This window comes from Molothrus ater, chromosome 2, assembly GCF_012460135.2.
Source record: "Molothrus ater isolate BHLD 08-10-18 breed brown headed cowbird chromosome 2, BPBGC_Mater_1.1, whole genome shotgun sequence".
In the NCBI taxonomy this organism is placed as follows: Eukaryota; Metazoa; Chordata; class Aves; order Passeriformes; family Icteridae; genus Molothrus; species Molothrus ater.
The window spans coordinates 80,925,919-80,952,944 of record NC_050479.2 but is presented as its reverse complement, the minus strand read 5'-3'; the positions used below and the strand labels follow the sequence as shown (position 1 = coordinate 80,952,944).

Here is a 27,026-nt window from a genome sequence, read left to right as displayed (position 1 = left end):
CCAACCAATTTGATTCTGTGGTTCTGTGAAACACGGGGCAGCAGGATGTCGCAGGGGTCTGGCAGAGGGGAGGTGGGCAGCCCGGAGCGGCCGCCAGAGTTCAGGCACAGCTCACCCCGCGGCCGCCCAGCGGGCCGGGCGTGCCGGCGGGAGCGCCCTACCCCGGGCGGGGCGGGGAGAGCAGAGCAGGGCCCTCCCGGCCGGGCTCCGGCGGGGGCACTGCGGGCGCTGAGGCAGCCGGGCCGGCAGCCATGTGGACGTCGCTCGGTGCCCGCTCGGAGTCGGCCGGCCCCAGGGCAGCCAGCGGCCGCCTCTGGGCTGTCGTCCTGGGAGCGGCGGCGGGCTTCTTCCTCCTCGGGTTCCTCATCGGTACAGTGCAGACTAACCCTCCTTCGCACCGGGGGCTCGTCCAGCCGGGGGACGTGGCTCGGAGCCGGGGTGGGGGGAGGAGCGGGCGGGTTTGCAGCGCCCCGGAGTTTGTGCCAAGGGTGGCCGAGGTGAGTCCGTGCTCAGCCGGGCGATGCCACCCTCCCTTCGCAGCGGGAAGGTGCAGTCACTGAGCCTCTCTGGGATGTCCAGCTCCGCCGCAGGAGAAGGGTTTTTGTGTCTTTGGCTTGTTTTTCTGTTTACTTTTTGTTCAAGTAAATAGGAGTAAAATAGTGCTGTGGGCAAGAAAAAGGGGCGCTGGATTTGTGAGGAGGGGACAAAAGACGTACCCTTCGACCCTGCTGCTTTGAAACAGCGCCGGCTACAGCCAGAGAGGCGGGAAGGTGAAAATGGGGCTGGAGGGGCACGGACAGGAAGGGAAAAATAGTTTCTCAGTGTCTCACCTGCTCCTCGTCCCAAGCAGGCAGGACTGAGGGTTGCTGCTGCAAGAGACTCCCCATCCCTACCTTCCTTTTGGTTCACATATGAATCATGATGAGCTTACAAAAAGAAAGAAAACAAAGGAGCCACTTGTATTTTGCAATGCCATTTGGTATGTACTTGGGATTGCTGCCATTGGGAAGCCCCGACTGAATTCCTCTCTCATGTGGAGCCTTTCACTGTGCCAGTAACCAGTGCCTCACTGGTGCCAACGTGTTACCCTCTTGAACCCACTGGTTCTGTCATTCACAGTACCCATGTGGCTGCTGCTGCACATGCACTGAATGCGTCCAGTCTGACTTGAAAACAGATTTCAGGAGCACTTCTCTTTCTAGCCAGCTGTTCCTCTCATCACTTACTCTGGTAGTGCTTGCTCAGAAAGGGAAGGATTCCAGAAAGAAGCCAGACAGACCAGAGAGTGAGAAAGGAGTTACAAGACATCTGTTCCTTACAAAGTGGGCCTGTGTTTCTGTGCATTTTTTGTAAAGCTGCTGCCTTATTATTGAGGTAACTATATGACTGACATTCTGGTGCTCAAGGATGATAGATAAGTCTCCTTAGCATCTACAGGAAAATAACTGATGAATAAATGTAAGATAGTATTTTATATCACTCAACATCTCCCTAGACAAATAAGTTCTCTTACCATTTGTGGGACTAACACTGCCATCACTTTGTAGTCTGCATTAGGTTGTAGCTGCTTGTATGCGCTGAAATGAAAACAGTTCTGCAGTGTAAAACAGTGAAAATCTTGTGGTGACACCAAAGAGAAGTGGTGTGTGTCATGGGAATATTGCTCTGATGTTTTTACTTTGGTATTTTCATGTGTTGTACAGGCTGGTTTGCAAAACCTACAGATAAGAAGACATCTCTGAGTACTCATGAGGACATGAGGACAGCATTTATGGCTGAAATGAAAGCGGAAAACATCAAGCAGTTTCTTTAGTAAGCAGTGTGTAGACTAATCAGTTCAGACAAGAAAAAAAAAATCAAGTGGGAGCCAGCCCAGTGATCACAGAATCATAGAATTGGTTGGAAGGGACGTTAAAGCTCCTCTGGTTCTAAACACCTTCCACTAGACCAGGTTGCTCAGGGCTCTATCCGACCTGGCCTTGAGCACTTCCAGGGATGAGGCATCCACAGCTTCTCTGGGCAACCTGTGTCAGTGCCTCATCACCCTCACAGTAAAGAATTACTTCCTAATATCCAATCTAAAGCTGACTTCTTTCAGTTTAAAGCCATTATCCTTTCTTATGTCACTACATGCCCTTGAAAAATGTCCTTCTCCAGCCTTCTTGTAAGCCCCCTTCAGATACTGGAAAATGCAATGGGGTCTCAGAGCCTTCTCCAGGCTGAATGGCCCCAAATCTCTCAGCCTTTCTTCTCAGGAGAGATGCTCCAGCCCTCTGATAATTTTCATGGCCTCCTCTGGGACTTGTTCCATCAAGTCCTTGTCCTTCTTGTGCTGCATCTCAGAGTTGAGCACAGCACTGCAGCTGGGGTCTCATGAAGTAGAGTAGAGGGACAGAATCACCTCTCTGACTTGTTGGTCATGCTAAAAACAATTCAAAACAATGGAACATTACAGTATCAGTATTTTAAAGTTATTAAAATTTAATCTGTGTAATAAATATTTCTGTTTTAGTAACTTAGAAGCTTTAACTGCAAGTACTTGCACCTGATTTGTTTCGGAGATCTTGTAAATGGATTATTTTTCTCTTTAGAGAGTGTAGTATTTGTTAAAATCTTATATTTATTCCAGTCAGTAGTAGGCCACAAGTCATAGTTTATTGATAGGAATTTACTTTCAGTGTAAAGAATAGCATAGCTATTGTAGGAATAATCAACAAATTTGGATTTGCCTCATACTCCCAGTCTGATTACATAGCATGGAGTTGTGCAAAACTAAATTACTAAAACACTACTTTCAGTTTATAGGACTGTAGCAACCCCACTGCTTCCATTTTAGGTGTATTTGCCATGAACAAATAATTGCAGATAAATTAGCTCAAAAGTATGGTCTCTACTATGTAGCAGTCATATACTGTACTATAACATACCCATTCAAAACCAAAGATTTAGGAGTTTTTAGAGTCTTAACCTGTGTTTTGGCTTTTGCAAAGTCAGCTGTTGTTAAACAGCTCTGTGAAAGGACCTTCCTGCCCTTTAAACTCCCTGTCTCGATGTAAGCAGAAAGCGTTGTACCTCATTTACTGTCAAGTGGCCAGTCCTGCAGTGAAATACAGCAGATTCTTAGTCACTGCTCAGAACTACCAGTACAGGCAGTCAGACGAGAAGAGAAAATGAAGAAAACCACAATGTTTAGTTAAATGGGAGTGTAATACAGGAAAGTGTTATTGCATAAATCAACTTCTAATGAAAATGTGATACTTAAACACTTGTGACTCCTTTAGAAAACAACCCTTCTCACTCACAATTGCATGTAAGTGTGCTCTTGGTTCAGTATATGTCATCCAGAAGATGATACTGTCACTATAACAGTGACTTTTAGTACAGTATTAAGATTTTGGCATGATCAGAGGAACATGGTTTTATCCAGCAACATTTCGCTGCTAAGGATTTTGTCTAGTTTGGAGAAAAGGAGGTTGAGGGGCAGCCCCATTGCTCCCTACAGCTTCCTAAGGAGGAGACGTAGCAAAAGAGGTGAGCATATTTTCTCCCTAGTATCCAGTGATAAGATGCATAGGAATAGTTCAAAGCTGCACCAGAGAAGGTTCAGACTGGACATGAGGAAGAATTTTTTTACCAAGAGGATGTTCAGACTTGAAACAGACATTCTAGAGCGGTGGTCAGTGACACAAGCTTGTCAGTGTTCAAGAGACATTTGGACAATGCCCTTAATAACACGCCCTTTAACATGCTTTGTCAGCCCTGAATTGGTCAGGCAGTGGGGCTAGATGATTGTTGTAGATCCCTTACAAGCAAACCTATTTCTATTTCTTTCTATTCTATATGTATAGTTCTTTCAAAGTAGATTTCTTTGATGGCTTTGGTCTTATTTGAACTCCAGAATTTAAGTTTTTCCTAATCTCACACCCCTTCATAATCAAAGATACAATTTCCTTCATTAACACCAGCTGGTGCCACACATGTTTCTTTGGCATGTTAATGGCATGGTCATATGATAGAATGAGGACATCATGATGACAGCCTCATTCAACTGAGGGTTTTTTCAGCTGGCTTCACAACTGGGCTTTCACAATGGTCTGGACTGGACAATTATTTTTTTTCCCAGACAATGGGCTGTTCATTATTTATGCTCTCTTTCACTGTTTGTTATTTATGCTGGCATGACTTTTAAGTCACAAACTGTTGAGTTTTTCTGTTCCTTGTTTATACAGTACTCAAAACTCACTCTCTTTTACTTGCCAGCAAGACACACTAGGAGTGAACTTTTAGATAAACCAGTATTCGTGCCAAAATTAATTAAAATTGTGTTATTCAAGGAGAACATCTAATTAATTACAAGTAAGGACCAGAGAAATTATGCAAGTTTCTAAATTGAATACACAAAAATACTTGTACTCAGTTCTTTGTCACTTCACAATGATAGGGTCTTACTGTGCATAGGAGTGCATGGTCCTACTGTAGCTTAGAAGACAAGGAGTAAAGAAAGGACAAGACCCCATAGCTGGTGTCATCACACCATTCTTGCCAAACCATGCTGCAAGCAAGCTCTAAATACCTATTCTAAATCAGGACAGCCTGAAACCCTTCATCTCAGTTTATGTGTACAACATAACAATACATAGATGCAGAGAAGTCTTGGTCCTAATTTAGCCTGAGTATATCTGATTATCCCTATGAGGTTGATTTCCAGCTAGGCTAAGAGGAGTTCTGATTATGACCTTCATTGCCTGACCCTGCTTATTTCTCCCTTTTCTCTAGCAATTTTACACGGCTTCCTCACCTAGCAGGAACAAAGGAAAATATGCACCTGGCACAGCAAGTCCAAGCTGAGTGGAAGAAATTTGGTTTGGATTCGGTTCAGTTGGTTCATTATGATGTCTTACTCTCTTACCCTGATGACACTAAGCCCAACTACATCTCAATAATTGATGAGCGTGGCAATGAGGTACATAAACAACCAGTTTTTCCAACCAGGGAACAAAATCACTTTCATACACCTGGGAAGGCTGTGAGGGAAAACTGTCCTCTGTTCACTTAATGGTATTGGGCCTGGTACAAAGCTCATGGAAATCAGGGATTCCTTTATTTGCTTTTATATTTTGCATCTTCGTTTCATAATAAGTGAATTTCATGTGTTACGAATACTAATATTTCCCCTGATTCATACAGCATCCTGACATATGGATAAAAAATAATTAGGTAATAATTACTTGATGTTAGTCAATTGTTTGAAAATTACTGTATTATTTTAAAAGAGGAAAGAAACCCTGCTCAGCACCATTCTTTGCATTGATTCATTATACAGTACCAATGATTCAGCTAAATTCAGTTTCTAGAAGATTAGAATTTAGGTCTCAAGATGTGGTATCACAAAGGGAATGTGTTCATTACATACTGGCTGAAGTGCACATAGAAGCTTCAGGAATGAACAGAATGCAATCATTTTTACCACTGTGATCTAACCTGTTCTTATCTGCTGTACCCAGGCCACTTCAGGGAACCCTGTCTTCATTTATGCAGGATTCTCTGAAGAGTGGAGATGGGATTTGTAAGTTCTCACCTTGAGTATGCCTACTGAAAAGGATGCCCAGTGCCTGCTAAAATTTTGGCCACTTCTTAGGTAGAATTCTAAAACCAGAGTCCTTTAGATTGCAAATGCTTGTGAAATGTTCTTGTGAATAGAAAGTATTCCTTTTTCATATTGCCTTGTTTACCTTATTCCTTTTCTCTTTTCCTATTAGGTTTTCAACACATCATTGTCTGAGCCTCCTCCTCCAGGATATGAGGCTGTTAGAGATGTGGTGCCACCCTACAGTGCCTTTTCAGCCCAAGGAGTGCCTGAGGTAAGACAGTAGAATGCTACATAGTAGAAGAAAACAAGATAGGAAAAGAAGCAGAGACAGAAATAGAAATAATAGAAATGGAAAAGATGGAATACCACAGTGTACTGTAGCATAGCAGAGAATATCAGAGAGCAATACAGAATAATTTGAAATTCCTTAGGCTTTAGTTCAAAACCCTCCTTATCACTAGTAGGAAAGGTGACCTAGCTCCGATGTTCTTGGGATTATTGTGATGGAGCAGCGTTCAAATTGAACAGTCATATATATGTTTAATATTTTCCTCTAGTTTGAGTCGGAGCTGGATTTTTTTTTCTTTTCCTTAAAAACTGTGGCAATAAATCTTTAATATCAGCTGCTGCTATAAACCCCCCCCAGACATTTTTGTAACTCTGCGCTGTTGTTTCCCATCTTGGTGAACAAATAGACTGTTATATTTACCCTGGCCAAATGAACAATCTCACTTTTCAAAATGCTACTTGTCCAAGGCTCACACTGACAGGTATAGCTGCACAGTGTTGAGTATGCTTGAAAAGCTTTTACTGACATTTCTAGCTGGTGATAAAGATATTGCTGTGATCTGAATTTAACACTAATCCTTCCTGTCTTGTTACACAGATGGTATCAGCTGATGGGCTTTCTTTGATAAAGCTGGCTTGTGTAGCAGGAGTTTTCTGTTCTATAAGCATTAGGGGTTTCAATTAGTAGTTTGTAAGATTAGAATTTCTTGGTGTTGTTCTCAATATCTTTCCTTTCTATATGTAGAATAATTTAGGTTGACAGAACCCTGGTCCAGGCTCTGCTTTAAAGTTCCCTCTAGAAAGACGCTAATACTTCTACTCACACAGCTCAGTATTATATCAGTCAAGTACTTGGTAATGTTTGTTAATAAGCTGTTCAAATCCAGAAAACAAAAGAATACTGTGTTTATTTGCCTCCGACACTCAAAGAAAGCTGGAGAACCAGGCAAATAATCTGTACCCTAGGACATAAGAGCTTTGAGTGTTCCAAGAATTGAAGTGGGAATTTTGGAACATAGTGTAAGATAAAATTAATGGGTTTTGACTTTTTATCATAGCATATCACCCAAGAAAGATAGAATAACATCACTGCTTTGTTTGGTTTGATGAGATGTGAGAAATGATGAAAGGTTTAAAAAGCTTCATCTTCCTTCTTTAGGAAATTGTTTTATTTTAATTAAATATAAAAACTTTGTTTCCAATGAAAACAATACCTAAAGACAAGATTGTAATTTCAAAATCTGATGCTTATTTTCACCTTATTACATAACAGTTTGACAAGACCTCCAGATACTTATCTATTGCTTTTAGCAGTAGCATTCTCCAGCAAGCTGTTGTCTGCATCTGTCCTGCAAAAAGCACAGGAAGGGAGCATGTATGAGTCTCCTCAGTGGGAATACTTAGTGGGACCAAAGCTCTTCTGAGTTCTTGCTGGCCAAGAATTTTATGTAAAAGCCATTATTATCTTATTAGATCACAAACTCCTTTCAACATGCTCTTTGACATTATTGTTTCAAATCCTGCCTCCTTCTCTCAGGGTGAGTTGGTGTATGTGAATTATGGCCGTACCGAGGACTTCTTTACATTAGAACGTGACTTGGGAATTAGCTGTACAGGAAAGATTGTTATTGCCAGATATGGGAAGATCTTCAGAGGAAATAAGGTAATCCCTGTGCATAAAAGCATTGCTGCCCTTCTCAGTGTTACTCCCACTTCAACTGTTCTGCCCTTCAGTGCTTTCAGGAGACTGAAACGGTTCCCTAAGGTGTTCTGGAGATTTTAGAGTAACGGAGTTTCCATAGACCTGTGTTCAAAGATGATTATTTAGTATTTCTAGGATAAAAGTAAATCAGTTGGAAAAATGTTCCATATTTTAATATACATTTGCATTCTATAAATTGTTCCAAAATATCAGTGTCATGCACTCTAATTCTGAACTAGATTGTTCTTCTCTCTTGGTTCAGTTGTTCTTTACCATGTGTATATTGTGGTTTTTTTTAATGGTTTCTGTACACCAGAGAGAGTATATAGCTATATGAAAGTTGTTTTAAATTCTGTATTTGGTTATTCAATGTCTCAATCATGTAAATTTATTTTTAAACTACAGTTTTCACAGATTTCCACGACCTAACAGGAAAGGACATAATTCAGGCATACTCTTAAGTTATTTTCTCAAAAGAGATGTAAGAAGACAGTCTATTTTAAGAGTGTTCGGCTCTTGTTCGACAATTATTTTGACCCTAATTTGAGCAGGACTGTAATTTGTATTTGTCAGTTACCTAAGGGTGTCAAGCAGTGAATTCACTGGATGCCAGTTTTTATTATATGCTGTTGATTAATCTTGTGTGAAGCTTTTAAATAGATAACTCACTGGTTAATTATACATATAATTTTCACCAGTGAGAAATGGTATATAACTCATATTCTGGGTCAGATAATATTTTCACTAAATTGTTTCCCGCTCCTCAAGATACTATCTGAATGGAAAAGACTTAAAAATTGAAGAAAGTATTACTGTGTGTGAATCTTTCCTTAAAATGAAACACAAATATCTTAGAGTTACTAATATCTAGAGAGGCAGTTTTCCTGTGGTTTGGAAATTATATGCCCTCCCCTCATTTACACAAAGGGATATCCTTAGTCTTACAGTATTATTTTAATGACTGCTTATATACTGAAGAATTTGGTAGCCTATATAAAATCTGGAGAACTGTACTGAAACTTTTTAAACTTCCTAATGGTATGCAAAAATAGGGTAGAGGATGAAGGGAAGTACTGTATTTCCTAAAAAAAAAAAAAAAAGGAATGGAAAAAAAAGCTATGATATTTCTGAGTTAAAATGCCCAAATTTGAAACTGTTGAGGATTAGTTGTCACTCTGTCACTATCCATCACTGTCATATATAGTAGCAAACCAGATTGGGATGTCAGAATGATATATATTATGCAATAATAAAGTCACACCAGAAGACTTTTAAAACAGCATGCAGGTCAGTCCTTCTGCCGTAATGAGCCTAAAATGTGGGCTCCCTGGAGTTAGTGTTGTTCACAGCCAAAGGCAGTTTCAAGCTCTCCAATTATAATTTTCCTGTATAGACCAGACCCTGAGATCCATTCAGAGATCATTTAGGTAAATAAGGTAAGTACAGGACTACCTGAAAGATACTGTTGCATTAATGTGGTACAGTTTTTTCTGTTCATGCTGTGTACATTTCAATAGTCAGCTGATAGTATTGATCTGGAGGACAGAATGCAAACTCAGGTTATGTAGCAGTACTGTGGAGGATGTTTTCCATGTTGCTAGTGTTATCTGCTAACTAAAAGTAAAAGCAAGAGCAAACTTTTTACTTTCATATGAAACCTGATATCTGTATATATATGTTTCAGAAAATTATGAGACAGTTATGGGCCCTTGACTTATCCCAAGCACTGTAAAAGATCCTGAGGAAAAATCACTGTAATTTATACTTTGTTTTGCCCCTTGAACTCTGGAGTCAAGCTATAAAGGACTGGATAGGGACTGGAGTTGTGCTTTACAGGTGAAGAATGCTGAATTGGCAGGTGCCAAGGGAATTATTCTGTACTCTGATCCTGCTGACTACTGTGCACCTGGAGTAGATCCCTATCCAAATGGCTGGAACCTTCCAGGTGGAGGAGCCCAGCGTGGGAATGTATTAAACCTGAATGGAGCAGGGGATCCTCTGACTCCAGGTTATCCTGCAAAAGGTGAGTGACTCTAGAGAAGGCCTTCTCTGAGGGTCTGGTACTGAGAAAGGGCAGAGGATGTTTTCTCCCTTATAACAGCACACTCTCTTTCTTAGTCTTTGCTGCTAAAAGGCAGCTTTGGGTTTCACTGCAGTAGGCCACTTCTGTAAATGGCACATGAGAGAAAGTGAGAGGATATTAGGGGGGCCCTAGAGTACTGATCTGTATTAATCACCTTCACCTTAGGCTTCTTCAGCTGCTTGAGTTGTGCCTGTTTCATTTAGCAGCTAAACCAGATCATTTTCATGGAAACTCTTTAAGAACTATTTATGCCAGCACTTGGGCCAGCATATCTGAGAGAGGCAATCACCTCAAGAAAGGTAGTCCCTAAGTGATGGGCAGTTTTGCTTCTAGGCAGCAGAACTGGAGCTAGAAGGGGATACATGTTTAAAGCAGCAGCATGGCAGAGCAGACCATGAAGAAAATTTCTGGTTCCTCATGCATAGAGTCAGTGATCACATAGATGAATCCCTGTCTCCCTCAATCACAAAGGGTTCCCGTGAATATTGTATTAAAGAGGACACTATTCTGTATATGCTTTTGTCCATGAAGATTAAGATTTGCAAAAAAAATTATTTGTATTTGAGCTTTGTCAGAACAAAACCTAGATTTTGTTTTGTACACATAAACAGCAATCCAGAATATTCAGTAGTCCAGTGTATAAGATTTTATCTGCATCTCTTTATCAACTGGCAAAGTTTTTTATTTCCCAGCTGAATGTTCCAAGAATGACACTGTGGGCTCCTTCTTTGCTGTTATTCGTCATGTGTGGCTTAGTCTGAACTTCTTTCCCATGAAGAGAAATATTTCTATGTAAAAGTATTTCAACTCAAAAAAAAGTTCAAAAAAAAAAAGAACAAATAATTTTAAAATTTCCAGCCATCTTTATATGCATGCCTGCAGACACTATGGGAGAACCTTGATTAGTGTCTCTGAAAGTATGTTGGTAAAGCACAAAGAATGAAATTATTGGGAAGATGTCAGCTCAGCTTCTGGGAAAGTGAAATGATTATTCCTGCCTCCAATGTTAAGACTGTGCTAAGAATTGTACAGCTTCCTTCTGAGACTTGTAAATATGAAAATATCTGTCTTTTGCTTTCAGAATACATGTACCGATTAGACAAAACCAGTGGTGTAGGTCTTCCAAAAATTCCAGTTCATCCTATTGGCTATCATGATGCAGAGTCATTACTGCGGTAAGTGCATGGGAGACATGAGGTATTTTAAGGAGATTGTTTTTTGGAAGTTATGAAAAGAGAGTAAGATGACTTTTGCACTCTGCTTCTCCTGTAGCTGTTGAAATAATATGTTTGTTTCTTATTAGAATGTCTGTAGGAGGTAAGTGTGGTATGTGTTGTTATATATGAGGTATGTGCAGAGTTATCTGGAAATGATCATTTGTAGTATGGACTAATATGTCTCCAAGTTTTCTTTTCTTTTAAACTTTATAGTTATCTCTGTTATCAGGATAACTGCTCATAATGATAAAAGTATAGATTAAAAAACCTCTTTTATCCACTGCCAACTAGTAGTGATGGAGCAGATTACTATGTATAAATTTGATGTAGCCAGACATTTCTGTTCAATAAGTATTAAATAATACTAGAACTTGGTTTTAATAATTATGAATGAAACCTAAATCCTTTAAAAATACTGGGTCCTTGTTTTCACTTTTGTCTTGAGAAGTCATAGCATCTTGTTATTTCTGCTATCATATCTTTATATAAACAATTTGCTCAGGGCCCAAACACATGTTGAAGTTGTTCTGTGGACTGAAGTATGTATTTACAGTAAAAGACATGCTTTCATTTACAATAAATGTATTTTGCTTCCCAAGAACCAGAACATTCAGCATACTTTCTTTGTATCTCAGAAGTTCATGTCAAAAATAAAAGTCCTTCAAGGGAATAAGTCAGAGTGATCCACCTAATTATTGCATTTCCAGTTGTGTTGACAGGAAAAGCATGGCACTTCTGACAATGGAACAAGAATGGGTGACTTGGACTGATCATATTTCTCTAATTTAGCATCTTTGACACGCATCAACTGCCTATGCTACAAGATTAAACAGTGTGCAGGTACAGGCACCATAAAACTACTGCCTGTGCTGTTAAGTTAAGGAATGGCCCAAATTGCTCTTTTCACATTCAAATGCAAATGTAGTTGAAGGTAGGAGAATGTTCCAGGGGCCATTTACAAGAGGCTGTTTATATGCAAAGCCTTTTGGCCAACACTTTCTTCCAGGATAGCTGTAGGCCATTCCAAGCTGATCTCTATGCTGAGGATTATTGTTCTATGTTAATTTACTAGTATTAGTGTAGCTGTAGCTGAAAGTCCAGATTATTCTACTGCCAAAGCTTGTAGTATAAATTGTCTAAAACAATGACCAACTCTGGCTTACATGCATATGGAACCTAGCATAGTGTGGTTTCTGGGTCCTCATTTGATTGGTGCTGTTGTAAGAGCTCTGTAACTGATAATGATTTTTTTTTTTCCATAACAGTAATATGGGAGGACATGGACCACCTCATAGTAGCTGGAAAGGAAATTTGAATGTATCTTACAACGTTGGTCCTGGATTTACAGAAGATTATTCTTCAAGGTCAGTTTTGTTTCCTAAGGAGAGTGTTCTTGGAATCAGGGAAAAAAACAGGTAGAGCAATAGCGTTTGACCATAGGGTAGCTGGGTTTATTTACATCATTCCTTTGATTCTGGCTATTTCCTTGGCTGAACATGCTCAGTGCAAAGCATCAGTACATTATGTCTTGATTGGATGGACATGACTACCTTGCTTTAGTTTCCAGCTAGTCTTGAACCAGTTTCATTTGAAAAGCATCTAGTCTTTGATAAACTATTTGTTGAGAGGTTTTGGGTTTTTTTTTTGGTGTTTTTTGGGGGTTTTTTTGAGTACTTTTGTTTCCTTTTAAGTTCATGTGAGTCCAGCTTTTGGTCTTACTTTTTACTTATATAAAGCAGTATTAAACTGCTTCTTATAAGCAGTTATTCTACTCAGCTTTTCCAGAAAAAGAGAACCTTAAACTCTGATGTCAATTTTATTGCTTCAGATTGCTTTTAACTGAATTAGTAATTACAGTTTAGGACTTAAGTCTATGTGTTTTAATGTTGTCTGGATACAATGTACTGACTTCATATGAACTGTTTAACTTGGGGCTGAGTTGTTGCACCTTCAGCTGTGGTACAGATAAAGAACTCTTGATGCGACTCAGGTTGTCTTGTTTTCTGCTGCCTGAGATGCTGCAGTAATATGGACTGTGCTGGAATGTTCTCGTTTTGGCTAGGGTAGAGTTAATTTTCTTCACAGTGGCTGTTTTTCATTTCTCATGAGCACAGGGTTGATAATACAGAAATGTTTTTGTTATTGCTGAGCAGGGCTCACACAGAGCCAAGGCCTTTTCTGCTCTTTGTGCTGCCACACTGGTGAGAGAGTGGGGGGTACATGGGAGGCTGGGAGGAGGCACAGCCAGGACAGGTGATCCCAGCTGACCAAAGGGATATTCCACACCATGTGGCATCATGCTCAGTACATAAAGTGGGGGGATGAAGGAGGAAAGGGGAGATGTCTGGAGTGATGCTGTTTGTTTTCCTAAGTCACCATTACTTATGATAGGGCTCTGCTCTTTTGGAGATGGTTGAACAGTTTTGCTCTGCGTTTTTCCATGGATTTTGCTTCGTGTATAAAATTTTCTTTATCTCAGCCCATGAGTTTTCTACCTTTTACCCTATAGATTCTCTCGCTGCTAGTGGGAGAGTGAGTGAGTGGCTGTGTGGGGCATGGCTGCTGGCTGGGGCATGGTTGCTGGCTGGGATTAAACTGTGACATGGAGTTAGTTCTGATTTCTACCAAACTGCAGAACATTAGAACTATTTACCTTTTAAACATTAGATGCTTTCCATTTTTCTTTCAATATTTCAAATTAAAAAACTAGCTGCTGGCTAGTTTTTTAATTTGGTCTTTGGAGTTCTGATCCCATTATCTGTATAAATCTTATTGACATCAGAAATATTACATAGCTGTAAAGGGATAAATGCTGTTCTCATTTGTGCAAGTATGAATCCAGAAAAAAATACACTGTAATATTTTCAGATTTACTTTGGTTTAATAGGAGATAAATTTGATCAAAATGCTTTCTTTGTCATTTATGTTGCACACTTTTGAAAGGTGAAGGTGTCAAGATGTTTGGTTATCTAATCTGGTGGATTTTCTCTTTGTGTTTTCTTCCTAATACACAAGAAAGGTGAAAATGCACATTCATAGCAACAATGAAGTAAGAAGGATTTACAATGTAATTGGTACCATCAGAGGCACAGTGGAACCAGGTAAAATCATTCACCTTCAGCATAATCGGAGAGAGCAGTGACCTCTACATGTACTTCATGGTTACAAGGGGGAGATGAGGAATATACTTTTCTCTGAAATATTGTATTTCATTATCTTTGAAATGGTGTTTGCACTGGCTTTCATATGGTTCAGGGTTTTTCAGCACTTCCACTTTAAATGCTGATTTTCAAGGGAGAGTCATAACCAGGATGGAAATATTTGTCTTCAGGCAAGTAGCTGCGATTGAAAGAATATTTTGAAGTGGATACTCTCCCCTAAGAAACATGGGAATGGATTTTGTGTTCCATTGGAAGACACTATATCCACCATTATTGACTTTTTGTCTATCTTACAGTCTCTTGTAACCAGTGTGGTTTTATAACCTAAAAAAACCAGATATAGAGACATTCCTAGAATGATGATAACATCATTTATCTTCTGACTGCAGCACTTTCCTTTTGCCTAAAACACAACTGTTAACCATATTATAGTAGCATAGAGACCTAGTCTGAATTTTATCTCAGTAATCATATCTCTGTCATGATTTAGACAACTCTTTTTGTGATTGATTATATATATCCAGAGAAATACTGCATTCAGCACATGAATTCACAATGTTGTGAATTTCTCTGCTGTACAGATAAAACTAGTGGATGAGCTTCACCATGAAGCACACTATTGTGAAGTATGGAAAAATGCTTCTATCTTTAGAGGAAACCTGTAATATATTCAATAATAGAGCTAACAGCGTGGAGTTTGAAGTTTTAAGTCTTGCGGGATCCAGTTACTGTGTTTGACAAATTCTTGAACACTGACTGGAAATACAGAAAAGTGTCTTCAGAAATTTAAAACACTTTTTTCCTTTCTATCGTGTATATTATAAACTATTAATCTCTATTGCTTGATACGTACCTGGAAAATTAGAAATTACTTCAAGTTAATGTCTCTGTGTCAGGAAAAAAAATATTCCTAAGTAAACCTCCAAAATTAATTTCTCCAGACAGATATGTCATCCTGGGAGGCCACCGTGACTCATGGGTATTTGGTGGCATTGATCCCCAGAGTGGGGCAGCTGTGGTTCATGAAATTGTGAGGAGCTTTGGAAAACTGAAAAATGAAGGTAATGTAATAAAAGAATAAAGCACATCAAAGTAGCTACTCTCAGCAGTGCCCGTTGATTTCTGTGAGATTTAAACTTATGCTTGAAATTAAAAACGTGTATCTCTGATGCAAAGAGATGTTGTTTCAAGATGTTTATTCAAGACTGATGTCTTGAATAAGCACGCTGTTGTCCACCATGGTGTATGTGAAGCACTTCTGCTCAAGAGAAAGTATACACCTAGAGGGAAACAAAACAAAATGGGAGATGCTGAAATAAACACAACATTTAGGTACAATTGACTACTGTTGAACTCATAAAGGCTTCTTCAGGGCCACACTGAGAGCCTTCTCAGCACTTGACTGTGGCCTGGAGGCATATTCAAAAATAAGTGAAGGATGTCAGTGTAATGCTGAGAATGAGCTGTGCAAGCATAGTAGGAGGTAATGGTTAAAAATACCTCATGCCTACTTGCATTAGAATAGGAACAAATGTCAGCTGCACCAGGTTTCTGTTGCTATCAGAGCAAAGGCTGTCTCCCTCTCTGACATCCCATGGAGAGAAGCTGTGACATAAATACTCTGCTAGAGAAGTGTTCTTTGCCTGCCTATTACACATAAAACCTATTGACATTTAGTTTTATTTCCATTTCTTCCCAGTAACTGAATATCAGGGGAAGCTGCCTCTGAAATGCAAATGGGGAAAAAAAATTAAGTTAAAAAAAAGGGAGTAAAAGATGAAAAGGTTCCAGTAGCTTCAAAGGAAACTTTGGGCTGAGGTACAGCGTCAGGGCGATAGAGCCTGTTCTATTTGGCCTGCTTTTAAATTGAATGGAGGACTTCAAGTGAAAGATTTTTCTTTTGAAGGTGATCTGTCAAAGTTACAGGGAATCTCTTAGGTTTTGAAATCTGGCATTTGAAAGACAGGTCAAGGAAGTTCTATAATAGATATGAAAATATGTCATCTTTCTGTCAGAGTAGACTGATATACAATGTATACTAGGCTGAACAAAGCAAGAGGATTAGAAAAGCCTTCTTTCAAGAATTTGTGCACAGCACATTATTTTTCCTTAATCAGAGTTTTAGATTCTAGAAAATTTTCTTGCATTTAAAGGTGAGAGATGAAATACATTATTTTGCCCAATATTGAAGTAGAGGACAGATTGCTACAATAGCAAATCATTATTAAATAAGGTTACTGAAGTTGGTGTTAAAGCTCCTTATGGATATCTCTTTCCCCACAGATCATGGTAAAAGATCAGCCCCCTAAAAATGCCATGTGTTTTTACATTAGTCATGTAACAAGCAGCCTTTATTATTGAAATAAATTTTCATTGTCTTTCATTTCAGGATGGAGACCAAGGAGAACAGTGATATTTGCCAGCTGGGACGCAGAGGAATTTGGCTTGTTAGGATCTACAGAGTGGGCTGAGGTAAACCAAGAGTGTTCAAAAAGAGATTTGCATGGTGGCTGCTCTTTGAGAAGTCTGCACTAGAAAGAAGCACTTCTTCCCTCCCCCCTGCCCCCTTTTCCTTACACACAATCTCTCTCTCCCTTGAGTTTCCTTTTAAACTACCAAGAATCTCTAGCTCCTTGCACTTTATGATATCCTTCTGTGAAACTGCTGTTTCTTTTGTGAATGGGAAGATAGTTCTGAGGGACAAAAAGTTTATCAGCATTTTCTTCCCCTTTTTTTTCTTGCTTGTAGGAAAATGCCAAAGTATTGCAAGCACGGGCAGTGGCTTATATCAATGCAGATTCTTCTGTTGAAGGTACATGGATATAACTTGGGTTTTACAGGAATAGTGATGGTATGACTGGGAGGGATTTTGTCTTGGAGATCCATGAGACCTTCAATGTGATAAGTTTTGTTGTATTAATTCAGAAATCAATATGGGGAGAAACTGTGGCTTACAATCATAAAGTATCCTTCAGATATTCATGTTTTTTCAGGGAAAAAGTCCTTTACAGTAGTGACCTACTGTTTGGGAGGTCATAAGAGAGACAAGAAATATTGTGCTCTGCATTCTATGGCAACTCTTTAGAGTCAGCTTCTTCTCTTATAATGTGCATATTAATCATGGGGACATAAGAGAAGCTTTTAAGACTTGCTTCAAGAGCTGGGCTCTAATTCAACCTAATCAATAAAGTGCACCAGGAAGATCATAGGAAAACTCTTCTCAGCTTGCTCCTCAAAAAGAGTGTAGCTCCCTGATCTTTTTCCTAATAAATAAATAACAGCATGAAATTTCAGCTGAGGGAACTTCCTTCTTCAAATAGTTTTTCATGTTTTTTCAGGAAACTACACACTGCGAGTGGATTGCACACCACTGATGTACAGCCTGGTTTACAGTCTGACTAAAAAGGTAATACCACTTGAAATTTTTAGCTGGTATGTTCAGTGCTCACTTACTTGATGGGGCTCTGTCTGTAAAATTCGGTGTCAGATCTTTCTTTTCTGATTGCAGTACCCCTTCTGGGTCAATAGCTAAGGAACTGGAGTTTTTCCCAGGATAGAAAAGGGGATTCCAAGCGTATACCATTAAATTAGTAACTATTTGGAATTAGGGGATTTTTCCACTCCTCCTGTGAAAGCATTCATTCTAAGAACAAAAGCATAAAATCATGCTGTGAACCAGAGGACAGAAACAAGCATATGCCTGGCTGCACAGATCAACTTCTAGAATGCCCATCGTAGTAGGAGATTCTGACTCCTTTTAGGCAGGGGAAGAAATTAGGGTGGCTACCATATTGTTTTTGTGTGATGTGACAGGTTTGGTCAATGTGCTCAGTTTCTGTGTACCCTGTTAGTTATTCTTTGTCTCTGACCATGATGCTGTCACACATTTTTGTGGCACACAAAACTGAGAGATAGGGACCTTTCTCAGGAAATAGGCACACCATCTTGAATGTAAGATCTTGCTTTGGGAGGTGATCTTAAAGCCTGGCATTTTATTTCTACGTTTTTTTTCTGTTAACTGTATTAATCAGTGAACATTTAATTAGTTTTAGATGCTGATGTGATGTACATTCAACTACTGTGTATATTCTGTGAATTTACTTTATCTGCCTTTATCTGCTTTGCGTATTCAGTCATTTGATAATTTATTCTCTTGGAAGCTGGCATTAGACTGGTGCAAAAGTAAAGGAAAAATAGTAAATCAGTATAATAATTTTCTGGCAATTAAAAGACAGCAAATAAAATGTAGCTCTGTTAAAAGTGGGTTCCCAGATAAAGAGACTTCTGTCCCAAATTCAGGAAGGGTTGATCACCTGCAGTTCCCATGGTAACTTGTGCTAAGTGAAGGTGTTCAGAACCGTCAGGAAATCAGGTCAGCAGAGTGTCAGTTTGGACACCAAGAGCCATCATTAAAATCTTGACCTAAATACCAGTAAAAATGCTTGTGTAACTATTCCTCAAGTTAAGAAGCAAAGGCTGATGAATGCATGTAACCACGGCTTGTTGGTAGCTGATGTCTGAAGAGAATGCTGATGAGGAAGCATGTCCCATGTGATCCCATCCATAGTTAATCTGTGGTAAAAAGTTTTCATGCTGATAGTTCTGTTCTATGGGCAATTTCCTTCACAGACAAAACCCCAAATAAATTAGTTTTAATTTGATTCCTATTGTAGAGTAATTTATAGATAGAAGATAGTTAGATTAATAATAGAATATATATTAATAATATTTAATGGATTCAAAATAATAAAACCTCAGCAGTCCACCAATATAAAGGAAAGATGAAGAAACATCCACAGTGTTAAAGCTGCTCAGTTACCTGCAAATTAGTCAGTCAGTAGGATTGAACTTTAGAATGATTATAATTTGTATACCTCTCTAGTAGCTATGATGACATAAGCACCAGGTACTGTTCACTCTTCCCTTCTAAGATTTCTTCTGCATCCATAAACATATTTTTGTGAACTGAAAGAAGGTAGAAACAGTTTTAAATTAAACTAAGAAGAAATTGAAATTTTCTGCCAAAGTAAAGCAAATATTTTGGTCTGTGAGGGATTTATCTTTTGAATATTCAAATTAAATGGCTGAAAATCTCATGAAGAAATATCATAATTTAAATATTGGCTTGAAGTGTTTTGCTTTCTTTGTTTTTTCTTCCATCTAAATTTACCTATTTTTTAGCAAATAAACTATTATTCTGGAAAATGCTATGCATTTGAAGTGTTAAAATGGAAATGCAAAAAGGTTGAGGGGCTTAAGATGACTCACTCATAGCCCTAAGCCATAGGTTTGGTGTGATGACAGGTTGTTGACTTGTTGTTTGGTAACATTTAAACATTTAACATTTAAAATTGTACCCTTTGTCTTTTTTTCCAGATACCAAGTCCTGATGAGGGGTTTGAAGGAAAATCTCTTTATGAGAGCTGGTATAAAAAAAATCCATCAAGTGAATATAAAGAGGTCCCCAGGTCAGTGACAAAAGAAAATTAATTACATACCAAACATTACATCACAAACCCAAACTTGTAGAGAGTGGGTTTTAAAGAAATACTCATGAAAAGCTGAGTCCTGAAGGGAAATGGTGTGATTCTCAGCTGATATAAATTCCAGAGTCGTTACACAACTGTAACTGATTGCAGCTGATACACTACTGTACAACAGGTTTGTGAACCTGTCTTTGTAGATAAGCAATATATTAAACGTGTTCTTTTAGCTTACAGAGGTTTAGACAAATAAGGTTAGTATGCATAAGCCAGTGGCAATTACACAACATGTTAACTCAAAATCTTTCCCTTGGATTTTTTGCAGTCTTCTGGAAGGCTCTGAGTTTGGGTGGCTGGGGAGCACACCAGGCAGGATTTTACAACATTGTCCTACCAGGGGGTTTCCTCAGGATCTCAAAAATTGATTTTATTCCATGAAGCCATGCTTCGTGTACTACTGTGATTTCTTCTCTGAGTTGAGAGTTTGGGATAGTGGAAGTTCATTGGAAGGAGGAAGGTCACTGGTTCTTGTCAGTGATAAAAAGACAGTGAGGTACATTCTCCTCTTGAGAACTGGATATCTCTCACCCTAAAGAGGGTGACTTTGATCCTCAGAGAATGGAATTGACGAGGTACAGGTAATTCAGGGGTCAAAGGCAGTTCATGGTGTGTTGACAAAGAGCACACTGGGGAAAGACTATGGGCTGTGTAGTGACTGACTGCTGAATAAATAAATACCTGCCATGGTATACTTGGAAGCAAACTAAAATTATACCTTAAGTATTGTCACTCAAAGCATTTCCCTCTTTCTTGTTTAAAGAATAAATAAACTGGGTTCTGGCAATGACTTTGAAGCATTTTTTCAACGTCTTGGCATTGCTTCAGGCAGAGCACGTTACAGTAAAAATTGGGTAAGTCTGTGTCTTTGTAGTTTGGTCTTCCTTGTAACTGCCTGAATAACATCATGTATAAGGAGCCATTTAGACTTCCAGCTTTTTAGAATAGGACAGTTCAATCTGTCAGAGTGGTGTCTAATTCCTACAGCTCTATATGCTCCCTCAAAACAAATATGTAATAAATAAGAATGATCAACTTGTCACTGAGACAAAAGGACTTTTGCTCAGGGTAAATGGATGTGCTCAAAATTACCTATGGCTGATGAGGGCTTCTGAGTAGCTTATGGTGACTTTTGAATTATTTTTAAGACTTTATGAAGATTTGAATTCAAAATGGTTTGTGTTTTATTGAAAATATGGGTTGGGCTCTGGAGTATACTGTGAGAGAAGATGAACTGAGAAATGTTCAAGGAGCAAATTATTGACTGTGGTCGTTTCCTCTGAAAAGGAAGGAATATCCAAGGACACAAACAAATGATTATTGAATCCAAGCAAGAGAAGAAGTCCAATCTCACCCGGATTTAGCCAACTGAAAGTTATGTGTCTGTGCTTAGGTACCTTCTTTGGGCTGTGTACATGGTCAGTGGAGAGAGATTCCTCCAAATGACCATTCATCTCAGCATAGGTTAATGGCTCTCTCTAAGGGAGCCACTACTGACCAGTTCTTCTCCTTAGACTGTTTATAGTAGCTGCATAGGATTAGTATGACCTGAACACTTTAACTTTACCATGCCTTGAATCCCACAGCAAAGGTTTTCAAGCCACACTGAAATAGACATAGCTGAATAATGCTTTTGTTTTGGCTTGGTTTTCTTTGTTTCAGAACGTGGAAAAATACAGCAGCTATCCAGTTTACCACAGTGTCTATGAAACCTATGAAATTGTGGAACAGTTTTATGATCCCACTTTCAAGAATCATCTGACAGTAGCTCAGGTACGGGGAGGGCTGGTGTTCGAATTGGCCAACTCTGTTGTGCTTCCCTTTGACTGTAGAGATTATGCATCAGCTGTGAGCAACTATGCTCATACCATCTATAATTTGTCAAGGAATCATGAAGAGGAGCTGGCAACATACAGTGTATCCTTTGGTACGTACAGTCTTTCTTCACATTCCTCCTCTGTTAATGCTAACACTGCCTTATATTAATGGATGTCTTAGTCATGACTTGGTATTTACCTTGTGCTGTATGAACAGTAAATAAAACAAGAGCAATAGAGCAATACCCTCCATTATTTGAAATGGGAATATTTTGTTACTAGCATGCCTGTGTGGGGACTATGCCACTGCCAAATAGAGCTAACACTTACAGTTGCCTTGCTTTGACCTATGTATGATTCACCAATATTGACAACAATGTATTGACAACAATGTATTGTTGTCATGTTTCCTTAAAAAAAAAATCACACTGTTTTGCAGCTTGTTGTGTTGGACAATGCTGTGTCTGAGAAACTTTTTTAAATTAGCAACATTATAGAATATTCAGTTTAGGATTTGGCTTCTAATGGCCAGTATCAGGTACACGTGTATGTGTGTACACACACAAACACAAACATTGTCAGTCTTTCTCAAAACTCTGTGTGGAGGGACATAACAGTAAAATGCAGGTTGCTGGGATTTATAAAATCTCAGACCTACCTGAACAGTCTGATTCTGATTCCATGATCCAGTTTTTGATATTTCTGTACATTCTTCAAGCAACAAATACTAAACAATATTCACAACAATACTTACTGCTATTGTGTCTAAGAGAGGTTTGCACACAGAATTACATACTTTTTAATGTAGGAATATGGGGTCATCTTCCTTCAGTGAGACTTTTAATAATTCAGGATCATGATCACAGTGGAAGATAAAGCTTTAATTGAAGAATTTGATTTGGTAAATGACATCTTCTGAATCTGAAGTTAAATAATTTGCTCCTGCTCCCTCCAGATGCTCTGTTTTCAGCTGTGAAGAATTTTACAGAAGTTGCTGCTAGCTTTCATGAGAGACTGCAAGAAATAAATCTCAATAAGTAAGTTCAACTCTTTTTTTCTTCCTGTCAAGTACTCCATGTAGTCCTCTGAGCTCAAGAGGACTTAGTCTTCATTTGCTGCCACTTAATGGAAAAAAAGAAATAAACAAGATGTATTTGTGGTGTACTTTATGATGAACTTTCAAGAAATTCTATGCACCACCTATGCCAAATGGCCTAGGTTGCACTTGACTTAATTCTTAATTTATTCTTTGTAGGCCATGCCCAGAATGACAAGCCAAACTTCCTTTTGTATATACATATATGTATGCTCCATTTCTTGGGAAGAATCTAATTTAGCCATATGCTTACCCTTATGGAACACTAACTGAGAATAAAAGCCATCTTTTTAATGGCAGCAACTTTCAGGAGCTAACAGTAATCTCTTATGCAAAAGATGACATTTATGACATATGACATGTATGTGACATTTTCAAAATGGCTTTATTGATGGATGGCCTAAATCTATGCTTTATCTCAACCAACAAGTTTCAGTTTCTGTTTACGCCACTGTAAACTTGAAAAAAAAAATCCTTAATGGTAGTAGAGTTACTCCAGTTTTACTGTGATATAAATTTTAACATTTTTTATTGATGAATGCCTTTGAAGGTCTACAAGTTACTTTGGATGTAAACCACCAAGCCCACATTTATTCTGTATAACCTCATCACAGTTCTTTTATTTACTAAGCATCAATAGTATGTGCAGGGCTATTAAAAGCACACAGACACAGATGGTCTCTGCTCTAGGGAATTTAAAATCTACCATAAGAAATACACAATTCTCAGAAGGCTTAAAAGAGGGTTTTAACATCACAGAGTTCCTTGTTCTGATATGTTGTGATTTTACATAAAAACAAATGCAATTTTATTGAAATAATTTGTGGCTGGCTGGCTTTCTGGAAAAGAGGGTCCTTAGAAAACTGTCGTACAAAAGAAGAAAATGCTCTAAGCATCCTCATGAAAAGGAAATAAAGGAATGAGAGAAAACATGAGAGAAAACATCCAAAACACTGTGTGTTGATGCTATCACTTGGACTTTAAAAACAGCTTTAAGAGACTTTCCAGTTATGAGCCAGACTCTGTCACAGCACAGATCAGCATAATTCAGTTATGCAGGTTAGCTGATAGCATGGGCTATCTTTTGTGGCCTACACTTCAACATCCCAGATCTACTGTCCTTTACAAACCCAGATGTGTATGCTGGGATAAGAGAAGGTCAAATACACTGCTAACATATTCAACATATTCCTTTTTTTTTTTTTCCTTTAGTTTGCTTGCCATCAGATCACTAAATGATCAGCTCATGTTTCTAGAAAGGGCTTTCATCGACCCTCTTGGATTACCTGGCAGGCCATTCTATAGGTGAGAAAAGCTTACTTTTTACTTTCCTCATGGAGTACACTATGAAAATTCCTTTAAGATTTACAAGTCTTTAAATGGAGTTATAATAATTTTATTCAATACAGCAAAAGTACATGAGACAGGAGGAATAAGATAAAAAGGGGAAACGACATTGGGGAAAACTTCAATGTGATACACTATACAGAATGAGGAAGATTCTTGTTGGAAGCCTAAGATTCTTGTTGGAAGCCTATTTAGATAATTTATCTTGGTTTGATTTGGCTTCTAAACAGATGTAAAAGTTTAGCCCTGGAGCAATTTAAAATAATTTTAATTGTAGGAAATTCAGGAAGCTGTTCTTATTATTTGAAAGTGAAATAGTGTGAAGACCCTACAATTTGATCAATTTTAAGAGCACAGCCATGCAAGCAAATGTAGTGTGGAGGGCAGTACTGAAACAGGAGGGAAGGAATTCAGTGGTCCTCTCATCCAGGTAAAGAAGTAAATCTTACTTAAGAGGCAGTGAATCAAGTCTAGTTTTATAATGTAGCATATGTTATTTGCTTGGACTTTAGCTACTATTGCTGCAATAATCTTATTTATTTACATCTTCAGTGTTAAGTGTTTACAGCTGGTTTATAAAACACAAAAAGTATGTTTTATTTTCCTAATGCATAATATTTTTATTTTTTCCCTCAACTTCCCTACAGACATGTTATCTTTGCTCCAAGCAGCCACAACAAATATACAGGAGAATCCTTCCCAGGAATCTATGATGCCATGTTTGATATTGAAAGCAAAGCTGATCAACGTGAAGCCTGGGAAGAAGTGAAGAGGCAGATTTCCATTGCAGCCTTCACTGTGCAGGCAGCAGCAGACACACTGAAGGAAGTAGCATAAATATGAACAATATAGTCATCAGTGAAGACTAAATGTGACAGTTTGCAGAAGCCTTAAAAATGGAACATTTGAAAACACTAGGACAATTATGACAAAAAACAAAAAACAAACAAAAAAAAATCTTGGTCTTTGCAAATAATATACCCAAGTTGAATGCATTTAGTAATGTTAACTAGATAATGTACTCCATTCTGAGAGGTCAGGATTTAGATGTCTTCTGAATTGAAACTGATAATGTTTCAGGTTTTCTCCCAGCTTTGTATTGTAAGAATTGCTAACCACTGGATTTATTTTCTCAGTTTTGAATTTTTCTAGCTTGATTATTACAGTGATCTCCATAATTCTTCAGGAAAGCAGAATTCATTTCATGTTTCTATCAGTTACTAATTTTGTTGTTGCCTTTTTGTTACTTACCCTAGGATTGCATAATTTTACCTCAAGACAGACCTCTCAGCCCTCCTTTTCCACAAAGATTGAGATGGACATGGAGATGGGAAAGCTGTCACATAGCATGTGCAGGATCTATAATAATCATAAGAAGTTTTGGGCAGCCAGCCCAGAATACTCATCCATGACATTCTTTTCACACATGCTGAACCTTGCAGCTGTTTGCAAATAAATTTAAGCAAGAAGATTTTAGTTACTTGAATAAAAACAAGGCAGTACATCTTGTCAGACATACAGTCATTTCACAAAATGTCTTTCAAGATGAAGACCCTATTGTTATTCTTTTAACCAAAATCTACCCTTGCTATGCCTTGTCTCTGTAGAGGTGTTTTTAATATGAAGACAGAATCAAAGAAAACTCATCATGTCCTTAGTTTGAAAGGATACCAAATTATTACCATTTTTGTAGAGTCTGTATATCTGATGATCATGTGCTGCTTACTCTTATGATGGACCATGGGATGACCAAGATCAGATAGAGAAGACTCAAAAAATCAGATCCCTTCATCTGAAATTTTGCCACTGGACTTTTACTAACCTCTTATACAGCTAATATTTTGTGTGATTTCATGTGTCATGTTAGCTGAGACCACTACCATGTCTTAAACTACTGTCCTGTGATCTGATGGTTTTCAATACTATGGCATATTGTTTTCTTTTCCATGAGGCTTCATTTAATCATAAATATTTCTGCACTTCACATTAAAATCTTTTAGGCAAGTTACTGTAATTAAGTCATTATTTTTCTTAACTGTTGGTCTTTCTGATAAAATAATCTAGTTTACCAGATAATGGGAAATGCTCTTATACCCATAGTTATTGACCAGTTATTTTCATATTTTTTCATGAAACTGATTGGAATAAAATGATGGAGATGTCTTCCCACAAATCAGTGCTGATGGGAGACATTGCTGACTCTGTTTTGTCACTTCTGGCTGCTCCACTGCCCCACTTTTACCAGTGGAGAATTCATTAGGACTGTCTATAATCCACCTCTGAAAAAATTAGCCAGGTTAGTTTAGTTATCTTACCCTAGACGATTTTGTCTGCAGCCATCAGGACAATGATAAGCCAAATCCACCATGCAGAGAGGGGCAGCAATAAACAGCTCCTGTTGAGCAGGTGGATGCAGTAACAGTATTTTTCTCTTGCTGAGGAGGATGAACTGAAGTGCCAAACTCCAAAATTGTGGAGATCTTTCCCTATGTTACCTATATGCTGCTTCAGCAACTTTTTCTTTCAGTCCAGAAGACATAATTTTTTAGTCTCTGGCCATAGCATTATTTCATTTAAGTTTAATTAGGGCCCTTTTTAGAAATAGTTAGCAAATAATATACAACATCCTGGCCCCGGATCACACAAAATACAGAAGTAGTTACGCTCTTAAACTACAGCAACATCCATTAAAAAAAATCTGTTGCCTGTTCCCTAGTCACTGCAGGGAACAGAATACAGGAACAGAAATTTTCTCTCCTAATGACTACGAGCTGGAGACAGGCTTCTGTGAACCTCATGAAGTTCAACAGGGCTGAGTGCCAGGTGCTGCCCCTGGGTCAGGGAAATTGCAAGCACAAATCCAGGCTGGGCAGAGAATAGATGGAGACTAGCCCTAAGGAGAGACTTGGAGGTGTTCATGGATGAAAACATCGTGACCTGGCAAAGTGCACTTGTGGTCCAGAAAGCCAGCTGGCTGCATCCTGGGCTTCACCAAGAGAAGTGTGGCCATCAGCTTGAAGGAGGGGATTCTACCCCTCTGGTCTGCTCCACCTGCAGTGCTGTGTCCAGCTCTGGGGCCCCAGTGTACGGAAGGCCTGTGTAAGGAATCTAGAGAAGACCATTAAATCACAGGCCTGGAGCACCTCTGCTGTGGAGATAGGCTGAGAGAGCTGGAGCTGTTCAGC

General features: G+C 38.7%; 1 protein-coding gene across 2 annotated transcripts; it reads left to right on the top strand.

Annotated features, from left to right (window-relative positions):
* The first annotated feature begins 251 nt into the window (after window positions 1-251).
* On the top strand, window positions 252-25,845 carry LOC118685643 (glutamate carboxypeptidase 2-like). Of its 2 annotated transcripts, XM_036381280.2 has the most exons (19): window positions 252-369; window positions 1,704-1,812; window positions 4,777-4,963; window positions 5,760-5,861; window positions 7,416-7,541; window positions 9,417-9,603; window positions 10,745-10,838; window positions 12,146-12,244; window positions 13,896-13,981; window positions 14,983-15,102; window positions 16,431-16,513; window positions 16,790-16,853; window positions 17,380-17,447; window positions 19,418-19,509; window positions 20,345-20,435; window positions 21,244-21,508; window positions 22,354-22,435; window positions 23,707-23,799; window positions 24,489-25,845. In XM_036381280.2, exons 1-19 carry the CDS (start codon window positions 252-254, stop codon window positions 24,676-24,678), a joined length of 2,256 nt encoding a protein of 751 aa, XP_036237173.1. In that variant the 3' UTR covers window positions 24,679-25,845. The 2 variants fall into 2 exon arrangements, with proteins under 2 accessions (XP_036237173.1, XP_036237181.1); XM_036381288.2 differs by lacking the exon at window positions 1,704-1,812 and having other exon boundaries at window positions 340-369.
* The last annotated feature ends 1,181 nt before the right edge of the window (window positions 25,846-27,026 follow it).